The 25,783-nt window shown below is 32.5% G+C and overlaps 1 protein-coding gene across 7 annotated transcripts in view; it reads right to left on the bottom strand.

The window, feature by feature from the left end:
* Nucleotides 1-25,783, bottom strand: part of Dpyd (dihydropyrimidine dehydrogenase) — a 901,729-nt gene that overhangs the window by 417,732 nt on the left and 458,214 nt on the right. For 4 of the 7 annotated variants that reach the window (XM_087212680.1, XM_087212681.1, XM_087212677.1 and 1 more), the window contains 2 exons: nt 7,921-8,085; nt 5,545-5,604 (listed from right to left, as the gene is read on the bottom strand). In XM_087212680.1, the coding sequence (XP_087068806.1) occupies nt 5,545-5,604; nt 7,921-8,085 (225 nt within the window). The remainder of the gene's footprint in view (nt 1-5,544; nt 5,605-7,920; nt 8,086-25,783) is intronic. The other 3 variants (XM_087212682.1, XM_087212683.1, XM_087212678.1) reach the window with 1 other exon arrangement.

Below are 25,783 nucleotides of genomic sequence, written 5' to 3' on the forward strand. Positions count from 1 at the left end.
TCATTACTTTGAGACATTCCTTCATTACTGATACATGGATATGGTACCATAATTTTTCCCACGGATGCTTTTTTACCATACAACAAATTTTGAAATGTCATACATCAATTTTCTTTAAGTTTGAAATACTTTCTAATTTTTTGCATGATTTCTCTTTGATAAAGGTGTTATATAGAGCTATATATTTATTTTTTAAAATATTTGAGTATTTTCCAAATATATTCTTATTGTCAATTACTAATTTAATTCTGTGTTGGTAAGAGTATGTATTTTGTATGATTTGAATTATTTTAAAATTTTTGAGATTTCTTTTATAGTCCAGAATATGCTTATCTAGCTAAATGTACTAAATGTGCTTTAGAATACTACATATTCAATTGTCATTGAATGGCATGCTGTATAAGTATAAATTAGATAAGTGGTTGATAGTATTTTTCAAATCTCTGAAAACTTCATTCTGTCATTTTATTAATTATTAGCAGGAAGGTAAAATATATATCCAACTATAATTACATATAATTATATATAATATATATGTAACATATATATATATGTATATATCCTGATGTCTTTATCAGTTTTTCTTTATTTATCTGGAAGTGCCGCTATTAAGTTCATAAAATTTAAGGTTATCACCTTTGGATGAACTGACCACTTTGTCACTATAAAATTATCTTTCTTATTTTCATTCCTTGTTAACATTCTTGGTTTGGTATCTATGTTGTCTGCTATTAATATCATGAGATATTATTTCATTATATTTAGCATTGAATATAATTTTCAATTTCTTCAATTGTTTTAGTTTAATTCTTATAGTTAAAGTCATTTTTTGTGGACAGAATACAGTTGAGACTTGCTTTCTTCAAAAGTCCAATCTGAAAATATTTGTCTGTAAATCCAGATGTTGAAATCATTTATATTTTTAGTGATAGCACTGAATAGTTAGGTTTAACTTTATCTCCTCACTATTGTCTTTCTGTTTGTCTCATATCTGATTTGCTCCTTTTCCTTGTTTTGTGCTTTCTTTTGGATTAAATGTTATTTTATAATTTCATTTTATAACTATTTTTGCTTTTTAGCATTACTTGGTTGCATTATATTGTATTTGTTTTAGTTTACAGTATCTTTAGGACACTCTGTAAAATATTCTCTTAACAATATTAAACTATTATAGCCTATTTCCAAAAAATATAAAACTTTGCATATGGTGCTAGAAGTTTGGAGATATTAAGATCTTTCCATCCCTTCCCTCATAACTTTTATAATATTATCCTATATATTAATTAGCTTTATATATTTTATAACCCCCATACTGTAATTATAATATATTTTTGTTTAAATAACCAATTTTCTTCTAAAACAAATTAGACAATAAGGAGAAAATCATACAGTTACCCATATTGTTATAAATTTTGATCCTTAGTTCTTTATGTGGATCCATGTTTTGACCTGGGATCATTTTTTTCCTGCCTAAACACTTTCTTTTAACATTTTCCATAAAGTAGTGTAGATTTCCTACTATTGTACTTGAAAAATCATTTGTGTCACCCATGTTTTGAAAGTTTTATTTCTGGATTTTGTAATCTAGATTACCAGGGTTTCGTTTTTTTTTAGCCCTGTAAGTATCCTGCTCCATTACATTCCAGCTTGCTTTGCTTTTGATAATAAATCACAGCAGTAAACTTTATACTCATTCCTCTGTACAGAACATGTCTCCCCTCACCCCATCTGACTCCCTTTAATATTTTTTTCTCCATCAATGGTTTCATTAATTTTATTATGCTCTATTAGGTTGGTGTTTTTTCTTTTTCAGGTTTGTCATGCTTAGTGTTAAATTTTCTTGGTTTAGATTTTTGGTTTTTCTTGAGGTATGAACAAGGCACAGCTGTATTTTTAAGTAAAACTGGGAAATTTGAGCCATTACTTCTTCAAGTATATATTTTTTTCTGGTTCTTCATTTTCCTTTGGAAACTCCTAATGCATACATATTGCTTTTTTCAGCTCATTGATTCACTGATGATCCCTCTCCTTCTCTCTTCTCTCTGCTTTATTTTTGATAATTTTAATTACAATGTCTTTAAATTTACTAATTATTTCTTCTGCAATGCTTATTATGCTGTTTATAACTTCAAGGATATATCTCATCTAATTAATTATAGCTTTTAATTTCTGGAAGATTGATTTAGTCTTTTACCTATTTTCCAAGTATTAACTCTTTCAACATTTGAATACAGTTATAACAACAGATCTAATTTAATTGTCTGCAATTCTAATACCAAGTCAGTTTTGGGATGATTTTAATTCTTTCATTCCCATTTTACTATGAGTTTTATTTTCTTACTTTATATAAGCAGGAAATTTTTTGAATGATGCAAGACATTGTGCATTTTATCTTGGTTGGTACTAGATATTTTTGTAAATAGCATCAAACTTTGTTTTGGGTTGCTGTATGGAACAGCTATTGAAGGGAAACCTAGTATCTCTCAGACATGGTTCTCTTTTTCACACAAGAATTTAAGTAGTGATTTTCTAATATTGTTCATGGGTTCTGGAAGCCATCTATACATTCCAGCCTCACTTCTTTACAAAATCTAGGTTTAAAAATCAATGCAGATCATCAAGTGACATTATTTTATTGACTTTAAAATGACCCACCTAATTAAAAAAATAAAAATATTCTGTAATAGTAATGAAAAATTCAAAAGTAAGAGTGAAAAAGACCATGCTCACTTAACCCAATCAATCTGTTCTCATTTTTCTAGTTAAGACTGTCCAGGAGACAAAGAGGTGTAGTTTAGCATCTGAATGGATTTGAATCTCAGCTTCTCCTCTCACTTGCTATTTATTGACACTCAGCCTCAACTCCTCATCAGTGAAATAATAATACATTACTTCATAAATCATTATAAGAATTTAATGAGATACTACATATAAGACAAGGGCACATTGTAGTCACTCACAACTATAAATTATATTGCAAAAAATTCTATTTATGCATTTAGCTTTTATCCTACTTCATTTTTTCCATGATATATTCTAAAAGGGACATATGACAAATCAAAGTTAATAGCATCTTTGTAACTCTTGAAGTACATTTCCTGATAGATTTTCAAAAACTATGTGTAATGGTTTATATAAAAAGTATTATTTCATATATAGTTACCAATGAAAAAATTAAAGATTAACTCACTCAACATGCTTTTTAATAATTCTTCTGAATTTGAGTTCATTACGTGCCATATCATATGTAAGGTCTTCTGTCTAATGTTTTATTCATTATACATTCATACTTTATTATCATTCATTCATTTGACTTCTCCACTTCCCATTAAAATAACTCTAAAATAATGGCAGTTATTTTCTTAGATTTAGCATAGAAGCAAAGAAAAAAGTTAAAATATGACTGACTACACAAAATGAGTACAGAAAAATGAATCAGAATACATAAGGCAGCTCATAGGTCAGTGATTGGTCCATGGCTCCATGTAGCCAAGTATTTTCTTGGGATAGGATATTCCTGATTCTTTAAGAAAAACTTCAGTTGCTGCCTTGATGGAACAGTAGAAACTGGATTTACCCTTCCATCAGAAACAACAAAGTACTTATAAAACACATGAAACAACATTTCATTAAGACTTTGAACATTAAGCAGTAAATTACAATGGTCAATGAAAGGCAGAAAACTATGGAAATGAGTTCCAGAGTGTTTCTAGGTTTGATTTGACAAAACAAAGCTCAAAGTCCAGAAGCCATAAGACAGAGAAACAGAAAGCACAAAGCTTCAGAGGAAATGTCAAAGATCTTCTGTGCATCTCTCTCAAGTATGTAGCACAGTACAAATCCGGTTATGCATGTGGATACACTATAAAAGACTGAAGAGTGGAGCTATCAGAATAGATCTGAGAGACTAGTACTTGGTTCTTATACAGATGTGGGAATTGTGGCAGAGTATAAAGTCCAAACACAACTCACATTTCAATATTGGAGAATAATTAGCGCTAGGCTGAGCACTGCTCTGCTAATGTCCCAGAAACCTTAAAAGTAAGACCTGAGTAATAAAATATTTCTAAGCTACTGTATAAACAGAATTTTATGCAATATAATTTATAGTAGTGAATAATTGTGTGTCAAATGCCATATACAATGCTGATTGTATATGCAACAAAATCAATTGATGAGGTTCATAAAAACACACAGCATATACATATGCATACACATATATCCATACATATATACACATTCACGTACATACACATATATACCCACATACTTATAAACACATATACGCATCATAGATGAATATTCAGTGCCCCAAATAGAATTTCTGGAACAATTAAACTAGGATAAGGCCTAACCACAAATATTTTTTTCTTAAAATTCTAATGTGCAACCAGAAATGAGTTTTTAACTTGATCTCCATAGAACCTTTGATGAAACAGAGGAAATTCTTGAGCTCAGATGGGAAAAAATTTAGACCTTTATTTTCTACTAAAGTGCCACTGAATGTTAGCATTCCTAAACCATGAATTCAGCAAACCACAGTGGCATTATTGATAACCTGTACAGGAAGTGACACTGTCGCTGCTGTGGGTATTTCAGGAACTTTTGTCACAATTGCATCCAAACTAAGTAGTTAGTAGACCCTTGAACATATTATTTAATGCCTTATTAAGGAAAAGATATATCATTCTGCCTTATATTGTACATTTATTTTGAGAGTTTTTTTTAATAGTGGGGATCCTTCATAACTCTAAGAAATGTGTTTTATGCTTTCAAAACATTATTTTGAAAGTAATAAGCTCTTGGGGCTTTCCAGAGTGCCAAAGATGCCCATTGTGCATAAACAAGCTTAAGAACTCTGTATTGAGATGCTATTGGTCTAGAAAGATTCTCAGGAATGCTGAAGGAGATCAACTTCTTTAGTCATTTTGAACATAAATAGTGCAACGAGTGTCTCTCAGCAATTACCTGAGAAAGGAATGCAGCAACCATGAGATGGCATTATACTCAAAGTATATTTACGTTATCAATTGAATTGTTCTTCCACTATTAATTTCTCTAACAAAACCATCATTCCTGTGTTTATCATTACCAGTTGATTCTGCTTTTGATTCTCTGCCTTTTGCCCAAGTCTTTTTTTTGTGGTTCTTTACTTTAGCTGCCACAAATGATACAAAATATCACTCTTTGCTTGTGGTTTACTGCATTCAGACCAAGAACAGCCCATATTTTTTGGTAAAAAAATTTTTTCTCAAGTCTAAAATATATGACTGATAACATTTTTGCAACATAAATAAAAGGATTCGCTTAAATTGATTTCTGTAAGCCCTAATTATACAGTATATTTCATAATAAGCTTTGCAAAATCTCAGTGTAGGAATTAAAAAAAACCCCTCTTTAGTCATAAATTGTCACTACAATGATCAGTGTGCCAAATTTAATTCATAGGTAAATGAAAGGAAAACTTGAAAGCCATGTAGAGGTCTATTATGCGTGTAGGCATTGTTATAATTCTGGTAGTTATAATCCAGAAGGTCTTATTACCTTTCTATTCAGGATGTTCTTTAGCTGTTTCCTCTGGTTCCTGGTCAACTGGTGTCTAACCTGTCTGGAAATAGACATTAGCTGCTAGTAATAGCTGGCCTGGATGTCTTCAGTATATTTTCTTTTTCAGAAAACTTAGCCCTTGCTTAGAAGCTGCCACAGTAGGTTGAATTATCCAGTCCCTGTCATTAAAGGTGGCAGGCACGCACTTGAGAATGATGTGGGAAAACTCCAGTGAGAGTGATAATTAAACTTGGAAAATGAAGGGTCACCTTCTTTCATTCAGTTCATTGAGTTTGGCACCAGAATAATTCCAAAACAGTGGGGGATATTCTCCTCTCAGCATGGCAATATCTAGGTGCACACACAGTATTTCTATGAGTTCAAATGGAAATGGCTTTTTAATTGTATTTAAAATGTTATCTTTGAAATGGGGAGTAAAATAATGTTAAAAATTATTTCTAAGAATATAGAAAAAGACTAATAAGTGTAATCTAAATAGGGAAAGAATTAGAAACAAGAAAAGAATACACTGTTTTGTCAGGAGAAAAAGTCATATAAAAGAAGAAAACTGTTGCCAGGGAAATTGAAAAGAACATTTAAATGTGTCTCTTCTGTCTACCTGACTGTGGAATTACAAAGCAAGGGGTTTCATCTCAGCTTTCTTGTCCACTTACTGTCATTTCTTAGAGACTGTTATTATAACATCTTACTCCTGACCAAAAGAGGGCAGAACATATCACGTAAGCTTAAAATAAGCCATTGCTGGCAGTTATTTTCCAGGAAAATATATTTTTTTCACAGACACATTGACTTATTTAAATACTATTGAAGCAATATTTGTTAAACTATATTATATACTGTTCTTGCATTAAAACGCTGAAATGTTAAGAGCAACGCAAGCAGGTACTCTAAAGAGCTCTACTGTTAGAAGCATGTATACTAAAAGCAAATTTCAAGTTCAAATTCCAGTTTTAGCATATATGAGGGATGCAATATTGGGTATGTTATGTAACCTCTGTGTTCCTCACTTTCATCATCTGTGAAACTGGGCATATCATAGTATATATAAAGTTACTGAAAGATCAAATGAGTTTAAAACATATAAAGCTTCTATAGCAGTGCCTAGCACGGAATAAGTGCCATAAAAGTGTTCATCATCATTGTATTACATGTTCAGCACCCAGCATAGTATATAATATTGTAGGCCAAATTAATACATACATATACATTTCTTTTTAGAGTTGATGAATTTTTGTCCTTGTCACTCTGAGAAAAGCTTCCCAAAGGATATAGATCCTTGAAATAACAAATATCTTAGCATCATTTTTTAGAGTTGTGTAATATGAAAGTAGAAATAATTGCAACATCAAATTTAGAAGGTGAGAAATTCTTAATAAGCAGAAACTATAGATTTCAGATGAGTCATGATAGTTTTCTTCACATCTGAAGAATTGTCTTAGGAAGATAAATTATATTTGTTCTGTGTGATTATGTTTATTTCAAAGTAAGAGGGAATGAGGAAACAACTAGAGCTGTATAAAATAGAAAAATAATGATGGGCTAGGCAATCAGGTACTATCTACATTCTTTTTAAAGATATTCCAGGCACAATTTTTACAGACAAACATTCATGGACTTCATTAGATCTAAAAGTATTCATTAATAGAATACATGAAGTTTTAGTTTTAGAGAAGATACATAGTAAAATCTTTTCAGCAACATAAACACACACTGCCCAAAACCTCAACCTCCAAATTCATTGAAAGAAGGTGACAAGGGGCAGGGGTGAATGAATGACATTAAGAATAACCTTAACCAGATTACAGAAGAGATAATACTATGTATTATATTCAAGCCCAATTTTATTGCAGTATTTGTACATGGTCTCTTAAGAAAAAGCGTTTATAAAAGATGGTTGATTCATTTATTATAAGAGTGTTAAAACTATTTGGTAAATTATTTCCTACTGAAAAAAATTAACTACATAAAATATTCTGCTTCCATTTAGGTTTATATTTGAAATGATTTATAGTCTGTAATTTCTTCCTAAGGTCATCACCTTCATAAATACCAGCCACCCAGAGTGAAAGCCAACTCAATAAAATGAGTATTTCATTTCTCTTCCTTCTGCTTATGTAGATACTTTCTCCATTTGCACAGAACCCATTTATAACAAAGCCTCACATTGTGAGGATTTTTATGAGTTCTTGAGCTTTCTTTTTTATCTTTCTATGTATCGGCAAAGTAACTGGCAGATTCTTTAATAAAATATATTATCCACATTAATATTTATAAGCCTATGAATTGGATGTTTAAATAAACATTCACCAACTTATGCCAATTCTCTTGTTTTAGATGTTAAATCACACTTACATTGTCTGGAAAGTCAGTCTTTAGCTCAGTGACACTTTGACACCAATATGCAGCCGTTTTTTCACTGATGAGCTCAATATTCAGAAAGGAGCTCTGTCCAGGGCCATACATGGGGCCAGAGGTTGTCCCCCGGATGACTCTGGGTGAAACATTTGTCACAATGTCCTGATAAAAGAGTAAAGATATTAGATCTCCTTTCGAAAAAGAAAATTTATGATGTTTATTATATGCTCATTTCCATATGACAATATTTTACCAAATCCTTTTTTTACATTTTTGCAGAATTTTTAACAATCTTGAATTACATTGGAAATTATGCTACTTCTAAAAGAAAATTAATTGAGCTAAATTACTTCCTGAAATTCTAGGGTTAGCACAGTAGAAAAATAAGTACATTTAAAATCATTAATATTGGTTTTCGGCACACACATTTTTGGTTACAATTAAAAAACAAATAATAATATGACAGGTAGAATGTAAAACTACTATTTCAGTTTTATTTAATCTTGGTATCTCTAAAGTCTCCAATAAAAGTTAATAGTTTCACAGAAAAAATATACAATTTTTCTAAGACATAATTCCAATGTAAATCAGCCAAGGAATAACTATTGGTATAAACTTGAACACATGTTCTGACACACTAATTGGATCAAATTACCTATAGAATTGTAACCATATATTCACATTTAGTGAGAAGAAAGTCTTCCCAAGACTGAAATGAGGATATCAATAACTTCCTTATAAGTATAAACAGTAAACAGTAAAATTAACTTGCTTGTTAAGTGTAATTAACAATCCACAACTGCTTCTAAAGCTGTATTAACAAAGAAGAGTAACATTCTTCCATTTATTAAAACTAAAAAGAAACAAAGAAGAAACAATGTTTCTTTTGCCAACTTCCAATTAAAATTAATTTTGAGTAAAGGTCATTTAGTTAAGGATTTATCAGAATTAGTCTTTTAAGTACCCCTCCTCACCATCTTGTCACTTTTAGTGAGATAACATGAACCCCCATTAGTATATAGCAATTAAGGTCAATTTACATATTTTAATTAAGAACCACCCCATATAAAACAATTAGCGTAATAGGCATACTAACTGGATTTCATAACATTTGGACGTTTTTCCAACTAGATAGACAGGAAACCTTAATTAGCATTAATTAGTGCTGATCTGCATATGTTTGATAAGGCATACCCTTGCCACAAAAGATTATTTATTCCTGAATCTGCCAAATGCTACAGTTGCAGAGGATAAAAGGACTTTTCTTCACATTGCATGTTAATTTCTGGTAATTTACATTCACTTTTACATTTGAATTAGTATATTACAAAATAAATGGTATAAATGTTACAATAAGCCTCCTTAAATATGTACATTTTTACTTATAGGAATCATGCTAGTTAATTTTTTACTAATTAAGCCATCTCATTTCTATTGTATTTGTGCACAACATTACCAGCTTTACTTTGATTTGGTACTAAGGAACCATGTTACACAGTCTTAGTGGGTAGAATGACAAATGGAATCACTACAGGAAGCTCAAGCCTACCTAATCAAATCTGTCCTGACAAATGCTTAAATGTGTGCTCTCTATCCCCACAGGTGGCTCTGAGCAGCTCACCACGTAGGTACTTGTGTGTTGCCCTGGTCTGAGAAGACAATTCTAGAAATATTTCCCTTGAATGAGGCTGTTTTTCTTCTCCTAATTTTTAAGAAACACAGCTTTAAGATTCTCCTTTTCTTCTGTTCCAACCCACTACCCTTAAAAGTTTTTCACCTAAATAAATTCAACCCAGGGCCCTATATAGAAATACTTAACCAAGTAAGGGAGGAGGTAAGTAAAGTCCCCCTCAGGTCACCAAGCCACCTGGCCTCGTCCTGGGTAGCTCCACATGAAGAGGCACCTGGTTTAAATGATCATTTTGTAACTCATGGTCTAAAAACAATAGCTTCTGTTTCTTCAAGAAAACTGATTTCTGTGTTAGCAGCATCCCTACCCCTACCCATTTTTCAGATTTTACCTTAGATTTTGGTCCCTTTGAGAAGCCTTTGGATCTCTCCACTTCCTTCAAGTCTTTTTTTTTTTTATAGTATGGGGATCGAACTCCGGACCTTGTGGTTGCGAGGTAGGCGCAGTGCCACTGAGCTAAATCCCTGGCAACTCCTTCAAGTCTTAACAGGAGTCTACGACTCACAGTTCTATAATACATATTGTACCTTTCTCAGTTGGCATTCAGCACACTTCATTGTGCTTGTCTATGTTCTTGACTTCACCTTCCACTGGTATCAGATTCGTAAAGTAAAAACCTATCTTGCTTCCTAATACATGCCCAGCTGCTAACCTGACCTTTAGTAGATATACAGATACATTTCTTGAAGTAGCCTAGACTAAACTCTAGACCAGTGATGGTGAACTCTTTAGAGCTTTCAATCATACAAACAGCTGACAGTGGCATGTGTGCCATAGGCTTGTCACCACTGTCCTAGACATTAGCCCAGGTCATATCCTGAGGTATATGAACCAAAAGTATTTATTGGCTGGCCCTGTTCTGTCGCTGAACAGACTTGTGGTTTGGGTTGGCATTCAAATTCTAGGTATAAGCTCTCTGTTTTGATTTTTTTCACACAAGATCATTGCTCTAAAGTTGGGGTCCTTACTTGCTTTCTCCTATCTTTCAGACTTCTCTTGCAGCTTATTACATCTTCTATGTCCTCACTATGGCTAGATTCTGTACCATAAGGCTGTGCTACAGAAGGCTGACTATAACACCCCACCCTACCCCAACCTACCTGCGTGATGGAACTTCACCACACCATCGCCTCTAAGACCTTCACTATTGCTGGACCCCAACTGTTGGAAATATCTAATCTATAGGATCCAAGTAGATGGCGACCATTCCGATACATTACAATGTCTAGGGTTTTCTGGCTTACCTGGATGTCAATTCCTAATGCAATTCAAGTCCATCTTGGGTATTTCTTAGTTGATGAGCCTATCAAAACTTTAGCCAACTGGACCAGGGATTTAGCTCAGTGGTTCTGCTGCCTGCCTCACAAGTGCAAGGTCCCAAGTTTGATCCCCGGTATCAAAAAGCAAAAACAAAAAACCTTAGCCAACTATAGGTGCCTCTTGTGTCTGTGTCCTATGGTAAGATCAAATCATCAGAGTATGTAAAGGAAATGTATGCTAATATATGTATTTCTGAAGGATAATATATCATGATTATCATATATTATTATAATATATGTTTCATATATACCAAGTAAATAAACCCATGGTCCAATAATTCTAAGTCATATGCTATTTAGAGCAACCCTCTAAATAACAATTAGGCCAGCAATACACAGTACTTAAAATGATCAATAAGCCAACAATATCTGAGGACAGTCAAGCAAATATTTCTTTCTTAAAATATTCTCCTTCAGTGATATTTTAAAATCTAAACTGCTGCAACTAAGGATTTTTCCTTTCTTGTTAATGTTAAAGTTGCTTTCTTTTTCTCTTCTTCAAGCCTGCATTAAGCTGTAAATGACCATGGGAAGGTCATCAATGATCTCTTTAACCAAGGAAATGAACAGAAAGTATAAGGGCATCAAAGGGAAATTTTATTTACTTTATAATAGTGAATGTTCACTTCTTTGTGTTGATTTGTCAAAAGAAACATCTCTTTAAATAGGTCAGTTTTTTCTTTCTTAATCTAAGCAGGTAAAAGATCTTTTATAATTGCCTAAATCATACATAGTTAGTGTGCAGAATCTGTGAATCATCAGCAAGTCAATTACTAACTTCATGAAAATTTAAGAATTCATCATTTTCTGAATTCAACTGGATTCAGCATTTTCTGAATTCTAATATGGTAATGCAGTAATAAATCTGTAAGGGGAATTTTATTTTAGGTTTTCTTTTTCAAATTGTACCATAGAGTATTTGCCACCATTTTGTCAAAAACTTCCTGTACTGACTGGAGCCTTTTTTAGAATTTTTAAGTTAAGTGTAAGATGAATGAAAATTTAGGCACAACCAATTATCCTCGGTTATATGATTAGAGTTAAAGTTTCAATAATTGGGCAATAACTTCCTAAAGCTTTTGATAGGGGAATACTAGAATTTGAGCATGATCTCATAAGAGAGTATTTTGTTTTAATATTTAATAGTCAAGTCATATTAGTATCGCTTAAGGGAGTTAATATAACAAAATAAATACATTCAAGAACAGTTAGACTAGATTTCATTCTCTATAACAAAGAAGACAAAAGATAAATGCTGTAACCCTAATCTTTGTTGCATTAACAATATTCAGATTTTTTAAAATAGATGTTTATAGAGAAGGAAGAGTTAGGGAATATTTCTACTTTTTGTGTTAGTGTAGCTACCATTATAAAACCAAGTGTTCATGACCTCTTAACACTTGAAGTGATGATAGTGATTTTTCAGTATTAGTAAAGAGATTTAAGTGGTAAATAGACTGATATTATTTGTTTGTTTAAGTTCATTTACTTGACCTCTCTTATCCAAAAAAAAGTGTAATGTTTCCATGGTTACTACTGAATTGCGATAGTAACAATGGCCATAATTAATAGAAAATTTTGTGTCTGTGTCTTATGCTAGGATCACCTCATCCATCACAAAATGTAAAGGAAATGTGTACACACACACACACACACACACACGTTTATATACAGATGCAAGCAATATCTTGCTAAGAGACTATAAAAAGAATTGCGGTTCAACAAAGTTGGATGAAAATAAAGACTACAATTTGCAGAGTGAATCACGCCTACACATACAATAATAAACGAACTTTACAAACACACTGTTGAGTGAAAAGGTTGATTACAGAAAATTAAATGAAGTCTGATAAGCACACCAAACAATATATTGCTTAGTGAAATACACTAATGTGTTAAAACCATAAATACAAGTATGGAATTTATCAAAAATAATTCAGGAGAGAAGTTACATCTTGGAATAAGTAGAAGCAGCACAAAAACTTTGTGATGGTGGAACAATAAAAATTTTGTAAAAGTTAATAATACATAATTCTAAAGAAGCTTTATTCCCAACCTACAGAAGTGCATACTAGAATGAGAAATCTATTCAATGGGCTGGGGGGTAGTATAGTGTATGCTGTTATAAACTAGAGAAGAAATTAAATCTATCTACCTGGAAACATAGAACTTTAATCTAAGGGCCACTTGTTCTTCATTCAAATTGCCAAGGTTCTGCTGTGAGTTTCTGTTTTTGTTGGAAATTTTTTTTTTAACTATTTCCTCTTTTTCTCTCAGGTCCTTGTGCTTGCAAGGCAGGCAGTGGAACCACTGAGCTAAATCCCCAGTGATAACTATTTACTCTTATAAATCAGGATTTCAAAAATGTAAGGCACTACAGGCAAAACTGTCTTCTAAAAATATCACTTTCTATATAATATAATCTACTAATGAATTATTCCATAAAAGAGAAAAATCATTTTGCAAATAAGCAAAAAAATGTTGTTATATAATATATTTCTATCATTATAAATTTGCTATATTACTCTTCTGGGAATAGCAAAAAATAAAATTCAACATTTACCTAGTATCTAGTATAATTTCAATTTTATGAAAGAACTTTCTAATATTTTATTTACTTTATAAAATAAGTATATTAATAATTTATTCCTCCTCAAAATGATCAGAATAATCTGTAATTGGTATTTTTTGAGAAACAAATTGAGCAGCATTAATATTTGTTCTCAATAAATCACTTTTTCTATCCTAATGTTTTTATACAAGGATAGGCAACAGAGATATGGCTGGGGGTATTACAATCCCCAACTTGAAGCTATACTACAAAGCTACTGTAATAAAAACAGCATGGTACTGACAAAGAAACAGACCCGAGGATCAGTGGAATAGATTAGAAGAGGCAGAAACAACTACAGATACACTCAACCACCTCATCTTTGACAAAGGAGTCAACCATCCTCACTGGAGGAAAGATAGCCTATTTAATAAATAGTATTGGAAAAACTGGATTTCAACCTGCCAAAGATTAAAACTAGACCCATATCTATCACCATACACTAAACTAAGATTGAAGTGGATTAAAGATCTAAATATTAAGACAGAAACATTAAATTTCCTGGAAGATAAGTTAGGTAGAACTCTTGAAGACATTGGCATAGGAAAAAAAACCCTCAGTAGCACGGGAAAAAACCCTCAGTAGCACGGGAAATAGCACAAAGAATCAACAACTGGGATCACATCTTATTAAAAAGCTTCTGCACTGCAAGAGAAACCACCAAGAGAGCTAAAAGACAACCTACAATGTGGGAAAAAAATTTTTAGCAGCTGTACCTTAGAGAAAGGACTACTATCTAGAATATATAAAGAACTGAAAAAAATCAGACCCCCCAAATTCAAAGACTCAATTCAAAAATGGGCATCTGAAATGAATAGACATTTCTCAGACAAAAAAATAAAGGCAGCAAATAAATATATGAAAAAATGTCCAACATCACTGGTTATTTGAGAGATGCAGATGAAAACAACACTGAGATTCCACCTCACCCCAGAAAGAATGGCTGTTATAAAGAAATCATCCAATAACAAATGCTGGTGAGGTGTAGGGAGAAAGGAACCCTTCTCCATTGTTGGTGGGAGTGCAGACTGGTGCAACCACTGTGGAAATCAGTATGGAGATACCTCAAAGAACTAGGGCTAGAGGTCCCATTTGACTCAGCTATTCCCTTGCTGGGTATCTTCCCAAAAGAATTAAAAGAATCATACCACGGTGATATATGTGCACCCATGTTTATAGTGACACAGTTTGTAATAGATAAAGCTTGGAAACAACCCAAGTGCCCATAAACGGGAGACTGGATAAAGATGATGTGGTTTTTTTTAATAAAATGCAGTACTACTGAGCCATAAAGAATGAGAAACTAGAGACATTTATAGCTAAATGGATGCATACTGAGGCTATCCTCTCAAGTGAAATAAATAGGACACACATGTGCAAATACCGAATACTTTCTCTAGTGTGAGAAACTGAAAGTGTAATTAAGGATTAAAGTGATTAAAACAAATAATGGATAATTTTAAAAAATGAAGAAAAGATTCAAAGAAATAAGGGTGGCAGGAGTGGAAGGGGAGAGATCAGAGTTAACAGGCTGGAATCTGGAAAGAATCCATATATAGATTTTGTTTAAAATTATAGGAAGAGGTGTAGATAGAGACTAGGCTGGAGCTCATCAGTGGGTTGGGAAGGAAGAGTCACTGAGATCAAAGGAGAGAAGGGTATGTTTCCAGAAGAGGCACATAAAACTATGCATAGTACACAGTTCTTGATAGTGTGATAAATGATTATTACTGGTTTAGGTACTCATCATAACGTGCTGTGTTTTTCATCCTTTAGAGCATAATCCTATTTATATAAAAGAGTTTACTGTAAAACAGTGTGTTGCTGTGCCAGTGGTAGCCTCATGTATCTCGTGTTAAACTCAGTATCTGGATAATATCAAGGGGGCATCACAGATGATTTACGTATACCTTCTCAGTTTGCACTTAGAAGTTGGCACTCTGTGTGGTACTTTGCAATACACATGGATAAAACTGCCTAATAAGATATTTCTCACATTGTATTTCCATCACATGTCACATGACTGTATTGAAATTTAAATTTAAAAAAATTGGGCCTATGTGGAGCCTACTAGTTCATTAGAATTTTTTCTCCAGACCACTATTTGTTCAATATTAGTTTTGAAAATCTTTCTAAAACAAATCACATATTCTGATGTCTTGTTAATGCTTGAGATTTTTTTTTAAATTATATGGAAAAATGTTTAAGTACTTTTCAGTTTTGCTTTGGTTGAGTCCTATTATATTTGAAGATTATTATGGTTTTTTCCCTTGCATTGCTTTTCTTTGAATAATTTTAATTTTTGTATATGTGTGTGTTTAGTGAATGATAATAAAGTTATACATAAAAAAAGAACAGCAATACTATCTTACAAATATAAGATAGATTATCAAAGAAGTTGTGTAATTGGAATTCCATAACTAATATATCAGATATTTATATCATACATCTTTCACATATAGCACGTTTGATACTCACCACTCTATCATGCTATTTATGGTAAAACAGAGGCTTAGAGAAATTAAAGTGATTTATGCACAGTTAGGTGTATTTAAGTAATATAAATGGTAACAGTGATTTTAGTGACCTTTTAACAGTTCATGTGTGCAACTGTAATTCGAACATACATTTGTTGCAAGCAAAAGAAATCAACTTCAACAAGTTAAAGTTTTAAAAAGCAGAGTGCGGTGTATTTATGGGAAAGAAGTTATTTTATACATAATGTAAGGAAGGAAATATAGCTAAACATCAGGAATGTTTCATTCTGCTTCTATTTGCTTACAGCATTACTCTTTTCTTTCTCTTTAGAAGCGTATGTCTCCAAGTATATGACAGTCATATGACAAGCCCCAATTTACAAGTTATAACTATAACCACTCCCCAAAACTTGTAATCTTTTAGGCCAAAGTTTAACCCCCAGTAGCAGAGACCTTTATGGACTTCATTTGCATTAGATATTTACCCCTTGCTTAATTAACTGAGTCTAGCAGGACAGAAGTAATTAGGATTCACTCAGATGCTTAAGTAAGCAAATAAGGAAAAACTGAGTGTTGGGCAAGTAATACTAAAGGAATGTAGTTTATTGGCATTAGTCTGCATGAGTTAACAATGGAAACTTTGGAAAAAATATTATATGAACACAGACATAGTATAATTATATAGAGACAAGGCTGTAAAACAGATAAAATAATAATTATCTAATAAAATGCCAACTCTTCATAGTCTTGTATCCACCACGGTAATACATTTCCTATTCTTGTGTCTTAACATCGTGCAAAATCAAAATTCTAAGAATTCTTTGAAGTGCTCGCATGTTTTAGATTAAATTGAAAATTCTGTAATTCCAATGTACTGACCCAAAATGGCATGGGATGTTTTCAATGTCAAAGTTAGGGTAGACTGAACTGACTGAATGTGTAGAATCTCTATGAAGGGAGGTAAGATAGTAGAAGACCTAGGAAGGGAAAAACAAATGGTAATGGATTGTTTTACAATGAAAAGGAAAGCAATTTATGACTTGATAAGGCTTAAAGAGGACAGTAGTGAATGCAAACTGACTATCCTGAATGTCTGGATGCCAAGGAAGGAGTTTTACTCACATACTCTCCAGAGCTCACCTATAGCCAAATGTCTTTCATCTGCCAGACAGGGTGAAACATCTAAAGGATGTGGTGTCTTATCCTACAGAAACATGGAGATTAATTTTTATAATATTATTTGTGTATGACCTGTAAAATACTTGGCCACAGTCTTATGTTGCTTTTTGTCTTTCCTTTTTGATCTTTTGGAAAGAGACTGTGGCTTTTTTTTTGGTACAGGGAATCTAACTCAGGACCTTGCCCTTGCCAGGCAGGAGCGGCGCCACTGAACTATATCCCTGGCCCATAGCTTTTTACAGTAGCATTAAAAATGATTTTTTTTTTTTTGCCTTATAAACTCATCTCTTCTGACCTGAGAAACTGCATTTATATTCAAGAAGTTGTGGGGTGTTAAGGAACATAGCACATGCTTGACATATAAAATTTATGAAATTATCAACTCTGGCTTCAGAAACAGTCAACACAGAAGTTATGAGAATTCAGTTGACTGGCTTTAGTGTACCAGGGTGACAACAGGGATAGCAACTAGAAATGAGGATGGTACGACTATATGGAGTTGGGTCAGACTATAAAGAGTTTTAAGGAGCTCAAACTTTTTTCTGCAGGCTTTGAGAATCCATTGTGCCCTGTCTCTTATTCAAGTTATTAATACCAATAGCTCACAGCAGCTGTGCATTCATAGAGATAAGTTTACAAAGAACAGATGAAGAGCTCTTTCAGTGCTGATATCAGATGGATTAGAACGTGATTAATCAATGGACAGACTGATTAAATTATTGGGTTCACTGTTCAGATAAGAGGTTTTAGATACACTCTGCCAAACTGTAATTAACCTAAAAATTTCTGCTGGCCTGTTCATAAGACGATCATGTGATACTCTTTGAAGAAATCTTTGAAGGCCCAGAACAGCAGCTGTGAAGGTATATGCATGAGTCAGTTCTAATAATTATTACTTCTCTTCATGTATAAGAACAGAATTTTTAATACAAATGGTAGACACTTTTAAAAAATCTTGTTTTTATAAAAAATTTTCATAAACCCTCTGAGTCTACTATAGAAGCCTTTATAAATGAAATGGCTATTATTCAAGGGAGCATCTAGAAGAATAAAACAGGAGCTTTCCATTTGTGAAATATGATCAACAAGATATTGAGAAAATTTCCTTGTAGTACAGCAAATATAAAAATACTAGACAGGATTTAAAAAGAAAGGTGCACAACATAGTGATGTCAAAATAAGGAAGTTTTGAGAGGTGAGAAACAAAAAACAGAGCAGAGGAAGGCAAAACTGACCTAGATGTGTTTGTCCTCTAGGTTTCCAAAGGATTACAAACACAGTTTAGAAATGTAAGACCGAGGGGAGGGCCTTACCAAACACTCCGAGGAGCTGACTGTAGCGAAGAACACCCGGGAAGGAACACACAGGACAAGTTGGAAAGTAAAACAGACCTTTATTAGTCTGGCCAGACGGCACTCCCAAAGCAAAGTAGCTTAGAGAGGCAACTGGCTCAGAGTCCGAGGCTGTTTTATAGGGGGTTGCAGGGGAAGTTAGCAAGCAGAATTTACAGAAAAGAGAAAAAAAATGATGATGGTCAAAAGATGTTTGCAGATTGTCTTATAGATAGCTGTGTCCGGAACGTCGGTTTCAGACAAACAAGGAGTTGGGTAATTCACTTAGGAACTCTATGTGTGTTACAGATTTTATCTACTGTCCCAGAACTAACAAGCACATTTTAACCATTAACTCACAATCAGTCACTATGTTGGGGCTGGGGGAGCTTTTATGATTACAGAGTTATGCAGTCCCACAGAAACCTATACTTAAAGATGAAGCCAAAAAAGTGATATTTGTGAGCTAGAAAGTGACAATAAGATGATGGTGGGGTGTGTACTTGCTTCAGATTTGATTATGGATGAAAGATAAATAAATCCTTCCTAAAATTAAAACCTGTTTAGGGCACTTGTATACAGCATATTTTTGGATTTTGCTTTTTAATCCACTCTGCCAGTCTTTCTTTTGATTAGTGAATTGAGGCCATTAACATTGATGGTTATAATTGATAGATATTGACTCATCCTTGTCATGATGCCTCAAAATCTCATGTAAAATTTTTGGTTTCAAAGTGGATCCTCATCATGGGGTCCTTTGAAAACTAGTAGAAGTAATACCTACCCCTCTCTGTGTACTTTATCCCAGTTTTCAAAGAAACTATCATAAATAAATTTCCAAATAAAATAAGCCCACAACAGAAGAAAAACATTAACAATATGAGAAAAAAGGCTTCACAGCTGAGAATCAGCAGGAAGAGGAAGCTACAAAACCAATATCACCTGAAGTATGTATATATTGGAGAGATCAGATATTCAATTTAAAATAAAAGTTTAATATTCTTAAAAATTAAAAAAATTAATGTACAATCAAGCAACTCAAAACTTATAAATATTCAAAGTATGCTCAAATAGTACTTCTAGAAATAAAAAATATAATTGGGAGAAAAAGAACCTCAATAGCTTGAGATAAACAATAGATTCTATACAACCTAATTAGTTGAAGAGAATTAGCCAATTTCATCTTATAACTGATAAATTTACCTGAGAGGCAACTCAGATAAATGTGACACTAAACAGGTTAAGAAACATGGAGGAAAGACTAAAAAGGGAAAGGAGAAATCTAATTGGAATTCACAAGAGGATAATGGGGAATATTGGAAGAGACAATGTTTCAAGAGATACTGTCAGAGATTTAGTAGAATTGATGAAAGCCACCAATCCTCTGATGTCAGCCACCAAGAAAGTAATGGAAAGTTTTTTATTTGAACCGGGGATCAAACTTGGGACTCTGCACTTGCGAGGCAGGCAGCGGAACCATTGAGCTAAATTCCCCGCCCTTCAATTTCTTTTTGATGCTTTACTTATAATAAATCATTGAGATATTAATTAAAATTTTTCAGGGCCAGGGATTTAGCTCAGTGGTTCCACTGCCTGCCTTGCAAATGCAGGGTCCCGAGTTTGATCCCCATGCCAAAAAAAAAAAAAGGAAATTGAAGACTTAACAAGTAACCGGGAAAAACACCCGCACATGAAAGGTACATTAACAACCAACTTCCTGGGAGTGTCATTGGATGTCAGAAGAAAACAGAATATTGTATATAAAGAAATGTTAACTAAGAATTGTATACTTTGAACCACTGTAATTCAAAAATAAGGATAAAATACAGATACTTAAAAGAAAAGAGAAAGTGAACAAACAGTAATTAGCAGACAAAATGAATCAATTAATGTTAACTTGTTAGGATGAGTGTGAAAACAAAATATTGAACCATAACAAGAACAAAGCAAGTTACATAATAATAAAAAATATGATTATACTTCATGATGTACAAAACTGGATGTGACTAAACAATATGCTTTTTAGGCATAGCATGTGGAAAACAAGCAAAAGCAACAAAATGCTTAGCATAAAATCTAAAAGTCGCCTCCAGAGGGAAGAGCAAGTGATGTAACTTAAGAAAGGAACAAAGAGAATCAAAGGTATGGGAATACTTTGATCTAGATCTTATTTTGTAAAATATGGGAGAAAAAATTTATCCATTTTTATATTTTAAATTATCTGACTACATTAAGTACACTGATTTTTAGGAATAGTATATTTAATAGTTTCTTTAAAAAAGTAAAACAAAGTGATCAAGCAGAAAAATGAAAAGGAAGTAAACGTAAAGCTGGCAGAATTCTGGAGTCAGCAATCTGCAACTCCAATATTGGTATATTTTGCATGAACATTAATGTCTCTATTGAAATATGATTTTGCACATTGTTTTAGAAAGTATACTTATTCCAGCCACTCATTTAACAAAATGATAGGACTCTATGACATGATTCCCAACACCATTCTCAGCCCCCACTAAGAGAGTAAAACTTCATTTTTCTAGCAACTATAGAACATACAACATGGAAATATTTAAGATTACAGATGTTGCCATCTGAAACTCTTGACACAAATTTACAATTTAGAGATACTATTAAAGACATATTAAAATCACTTTAGGCAATGCACACTTTACTTTTGGCTATTTTAGGGAATTATTTCCACCAGTATCTTACTGACTAAAATGGGAAGACTCAGTAAAGTGAGAAAAAAAAAAGTTTGTTTCTGTGAAATCATTTAGCTAATGAAAAATTATTCATTTGTGCAGCTATACAAATGTCCTTAAATGTAAGTTGAGCAGCTATCAAATGTGATAATTCAAATAATAAAGTTTAGCCTGTGATTTAATAATTCTAATACCACTACTCAATAGCATTCTTTCCTATATTAGGCCATAAAGATTCCTGTATTATAACTACAAAACACTATTTAAAAAAATGTACTATGCCCTACAGCACTTAGCCTTGACAAACAATTACTGGATCACATTCAACTGAATACAAAAAGCAATCTTTATCACAAGGTTAAAATTAGCCTTGGAACAATAAATGCTTTCAAAGCTATTCTAAACTCCAAACTGTTTTGCATCAGCCTCTTTTGAGGAAATGCAAACAAGTAAAGGGAAGGACATTTGAAAAACTTTCTGTCCTTGTCCTCTAAATTTTTTCAAAATTTGTTAGTCCCATAAGGAACAATCATGTCACCCCTGAAAAGTGAACAATTTGACCTCAGAAGGAAAAGTTTTATAAATTAAAATAAAAGTAAAACAAAAACAAATAACTAGCAAAACAAAGAACTCTGAGAATTCTGCTCTTTAGAATATATGACTTGGGGTAGGACTCTTAAATTTTTTAGACATTATTACAGGAAAAAAAATCAAGTGCAAAGTATTTGATTCATGGAAGAATTATCAGAAAGTAAATAGATTTGCTATTTGGTTCAAACCCAATATCCTGAGAGATATACTTTTTTGTCCATTCATCTGACAAAAGACAGTACTATATTAGAATTTCACCATTCAAGTTATGTAACAAATTACTTTAATAAGAGTGATCATTTCTGAAAAAGGTATAATCAAGATCATCACAAAAAGAAAGTGGGCTAATAGAAAAAATTCGGTATATCCAAAAGTTAAATGTCCGTCCAAGTTGACCTAAAAAAATTAGTTTTGTCAGAGAATTTTAAATCCAAATCTTCCCATCACTTTGGTTAGAATACTTTTCTTGGTGGGGGAGGGGTACCGGGGATCAAACTCGGGGACTTTGAGCTTGCAAGGCAGGAAGCAGCACCACTGAGCTAAATCCCTGGCCCTAGAATGTCATTTTGAGAGCCTACCACTAGCTCGGAGATCATCAGATGGTGAGAAGGAAGAGATGGTGGTCAGTTTTCCTTTGAGCTGTAATCACAATGACTTTATGTGTATTAAAAATTAATTTAATAGCATCAATAACAACAATAACTACATGTAAGCAGCAATGAATTCAGTCACTAGACAGGAATCTAGATGCCAAGATTTATTAAAGCATTTCCAAATGATAGCTTACATCTGAATATGCTCTATAATTATCCTCTGTGATTTCACACATACAGAAAAATGTAACATCCACAAAAACTCTATGAGATAAGGGAACGTTTTGCTAGAGTTTTCTCTGGGTTTGGAAATAAATGTGTAGTCAGATTACCAAGCCAATCTCACAGAAAGTTAAAAAAAAATCTCCTTGTGGTGATTCACAATGCACATAACCATGTCAAAGGCTTTGAGATATCGAGTATTAAATTACCTGTATCTATAACCCATACTCTCAAAAACTGATCAGATTCTTGTTTTTAAGATATTATCTGTTAATATTTCATAGGACATTATATTTTATAGAAAATGGATTATAATATATTTGGAGTGACCTCCAAAATTTTTTTGATCTTATACCTCAATAACCAAAGCAAACTTTTGACTCTGTATCACTAATAAAAAATTTACAGAAATAGAAATCAAAAAGAAGAAGAAAGAATAATATAGATATTTTCCCATTTCCTTACCATATTCTAATGCTTTACGGACTTCTGAACACACGCTAGTCCGGAGAGCATTGAAAAAGATCTCTCTGAAGTCTAAAAAGAAGAGATCTATCTAGAAACAAAGCTAATAATCTGGTATAAACAGCTTAATCAGGCATCAACAAATATCTAATGTAAAAGTCAGATAATAAGTATTTAAGCAAGTAATATGATCTCTATCATAATTACTCAACCCTGCCATTCTCATGAGAAAGTAGTCACAGAAAAAATTAATAAACATATTTGTGTTCCAATGAAAATGTATTTATGAACACTAAAATTTGAATTCTGTATGTATGTATGTATTAATTAGCTGGTTTTGGTTATTGCTATTTACATAAATTTCACGTATAATTTGTAATAATATCATTCTTTTAGTTTTTTCACCAGTTATTTATCCTGTATTCTGAATGTTTTTGTCTCCTTACACCCAGAAACTTATTCACTGATGTGATGATACTATAAAGTAATTTGGTCATGACAGTAGAGACTTTGTGAATGAGATTAATGTTGCTATAAGAGTCCTAAGGGAGAACCTACACTCCTTCCACATTGGGAAGACATCGCTGGAAGGGCTAGAAGTCACTTTTTATAAAATAGAAAGCTATCTTCTACAAACAGCAAATCTGCCAGTACTTTCACCTTGAACTTGTCAACCTCCAGAACTGTTGGAAATAAATTTCCATTGTATAAAAACCAACCATTCTATAGGGTCTTCTTATAGCGGCCTAAATGGTCTAAGACAATTTAAAAATATAAAAGTCATTCTTAGCTTATAGGCTGCACAAATACTGGGAAGTAGTTGTGTTTGGTCCATAGACAGCAGTTTGCAAACCTTTGTCTCAAGAAAGTAGGGGATTAAAGAGGAAAGCCATGGTTGACTTGGATAATGAGTTCAAGCACCATTTGTTTTTCCTACTAAGCAGTAAGAGTGAAAGGTAAATGATTAGTCAAGGATGATCCTGTTTCTTCAGATCAGTAAGTAATAAGTCTTGAATTGCTTGATAATAAGTAGTAAGAAATAACTATACACTCAATGCATAATAGCTGATTTTAAAAAGTAAATTTATTTAGTAAGAGTGCAAAATCTTAAAAAACTGATGGTGCTTTTGATTAGTCTTCAGGAAACTCTAAAAGTAGCCACAATTGGCTCCATGTTCTTTATAGGCTTCTGTGGATAGTGACCACAACTGTCTCTCAGCAAGAATTCTTTCTACAAAATGGTATAAAGGAGCTGATTTTTAATATATCATACTCATTAAGAACAAAATATAATGTTCATATATGTAATGTTTGATAGCACTATATATAATTATTTTTAAAATTTTTAGGTGAGGGTTATATAAACATCATAGATCTCCAAACCTATGATTTGCTAAATCTAAATGCAATAAAACCTAATGGGTCTGATTACCAAAGGCTAAAGAATGAGTAATTTATGTACTGTAGGCCCACCGAAATACAGCTTGTCTGCTAAAATAGCCCTACGGGAAGTTAACTCTGAAAAGAGAAAAGACAGATAAATAAAAAACCACCATTTCCTCAGAAAGACTTTTCAGTTATGATAAATTTTAAAACAAGCATTATTATTATTATTATGTGATTTTTCTGTAGCAAAAATAAAATAACTATTATTATGAAACCACTGTTTAATACTAGCCATAAAAAAGAAAATGTTAAAATTCATTCATTAACATAATGATACATTTTTATTTTTGTAACCAAATTAAATTCTACTAAAGACCTACAACCTAGATTATAGATGATAACCAAAGCACCATATCATGACCTTATAACTGCATTACAATGTTTTGGACCAATTTTTTAATGAGAGTAATTTCAAAGTAATCTTATTTCTTTCTTGGAATTGTTATAAATCTAATATACAGAGAAATGTGGAAAATTCCAAGTAACTTAGCCACAGCAAGCAAGGTATCTGCTTGTTTACTTAGATAAAATGGAGAATACAATCTGGCAACGATTAGTTAAGTAACTGTATATTCACATGGAAATGGTGTATGATATAATATAATACAATACATAAATTATATAATTTGAAAGGGCTCTTCCTTTAGCCAAATAATGTTCATTATTTTCACAACTAAGTGACGGATAATTATATAGACTTCAATACAGATATAAGAAGATCATATTGATTTAATGCATTGATTAGTTATTGAGAGGAAGCAGAACAAAATATTCCAACGGACTGAGAGACCCAATCAAGACCCAATATTGGTTCTTCTAATTTACTTCCTCTAGTTCGTCTGTGTTTTTGGAGTCATTATCTTTTAATATTCATCAAGAGGCTGACTAGTATATTTGTTAAACAAGAATTAAGTCATATTAACTGGGTTCATATATTCTTTCATCACACTAATTATATCACATAGACAAGTAAAAAAAATTTTCTATTTCACATTCCCATTTTTGCAATGAATATAGTTAGAGATAATATCTCAAAAGTAATTGTTGTAAGCATTAAATAAGGGGAAAAGAAGTAAGTATATTTACTTCAAATAAGGTAAAAGAAAGGTTATGTGAAATGTTTAGTAGCACAGTACACATACTTACATAGTGTGATTTTATAGTCTATTGTGCATTAGTGTTCTTCAGACCATAGTTATACCATTGTTATGACTTGTATCTAGATGTTCCCACA

This window comes from Heterocephalus glaber, unplaced genomic scaffold (genome assembly GCF_053883595.1).
Source record: "Heterocephalus glaber isolate CG9 unplaced genomic scaffold, H.glaber_assembly_v1.0 deba00001442, whole genome shotgun sequence".
Taxonomy (NCBI): Eukaryota; Metazoa; Chordata; class Mammalia; order Rodentia; family Bathyergidae; genus Heterocephalus; species Heterocephalus glaber.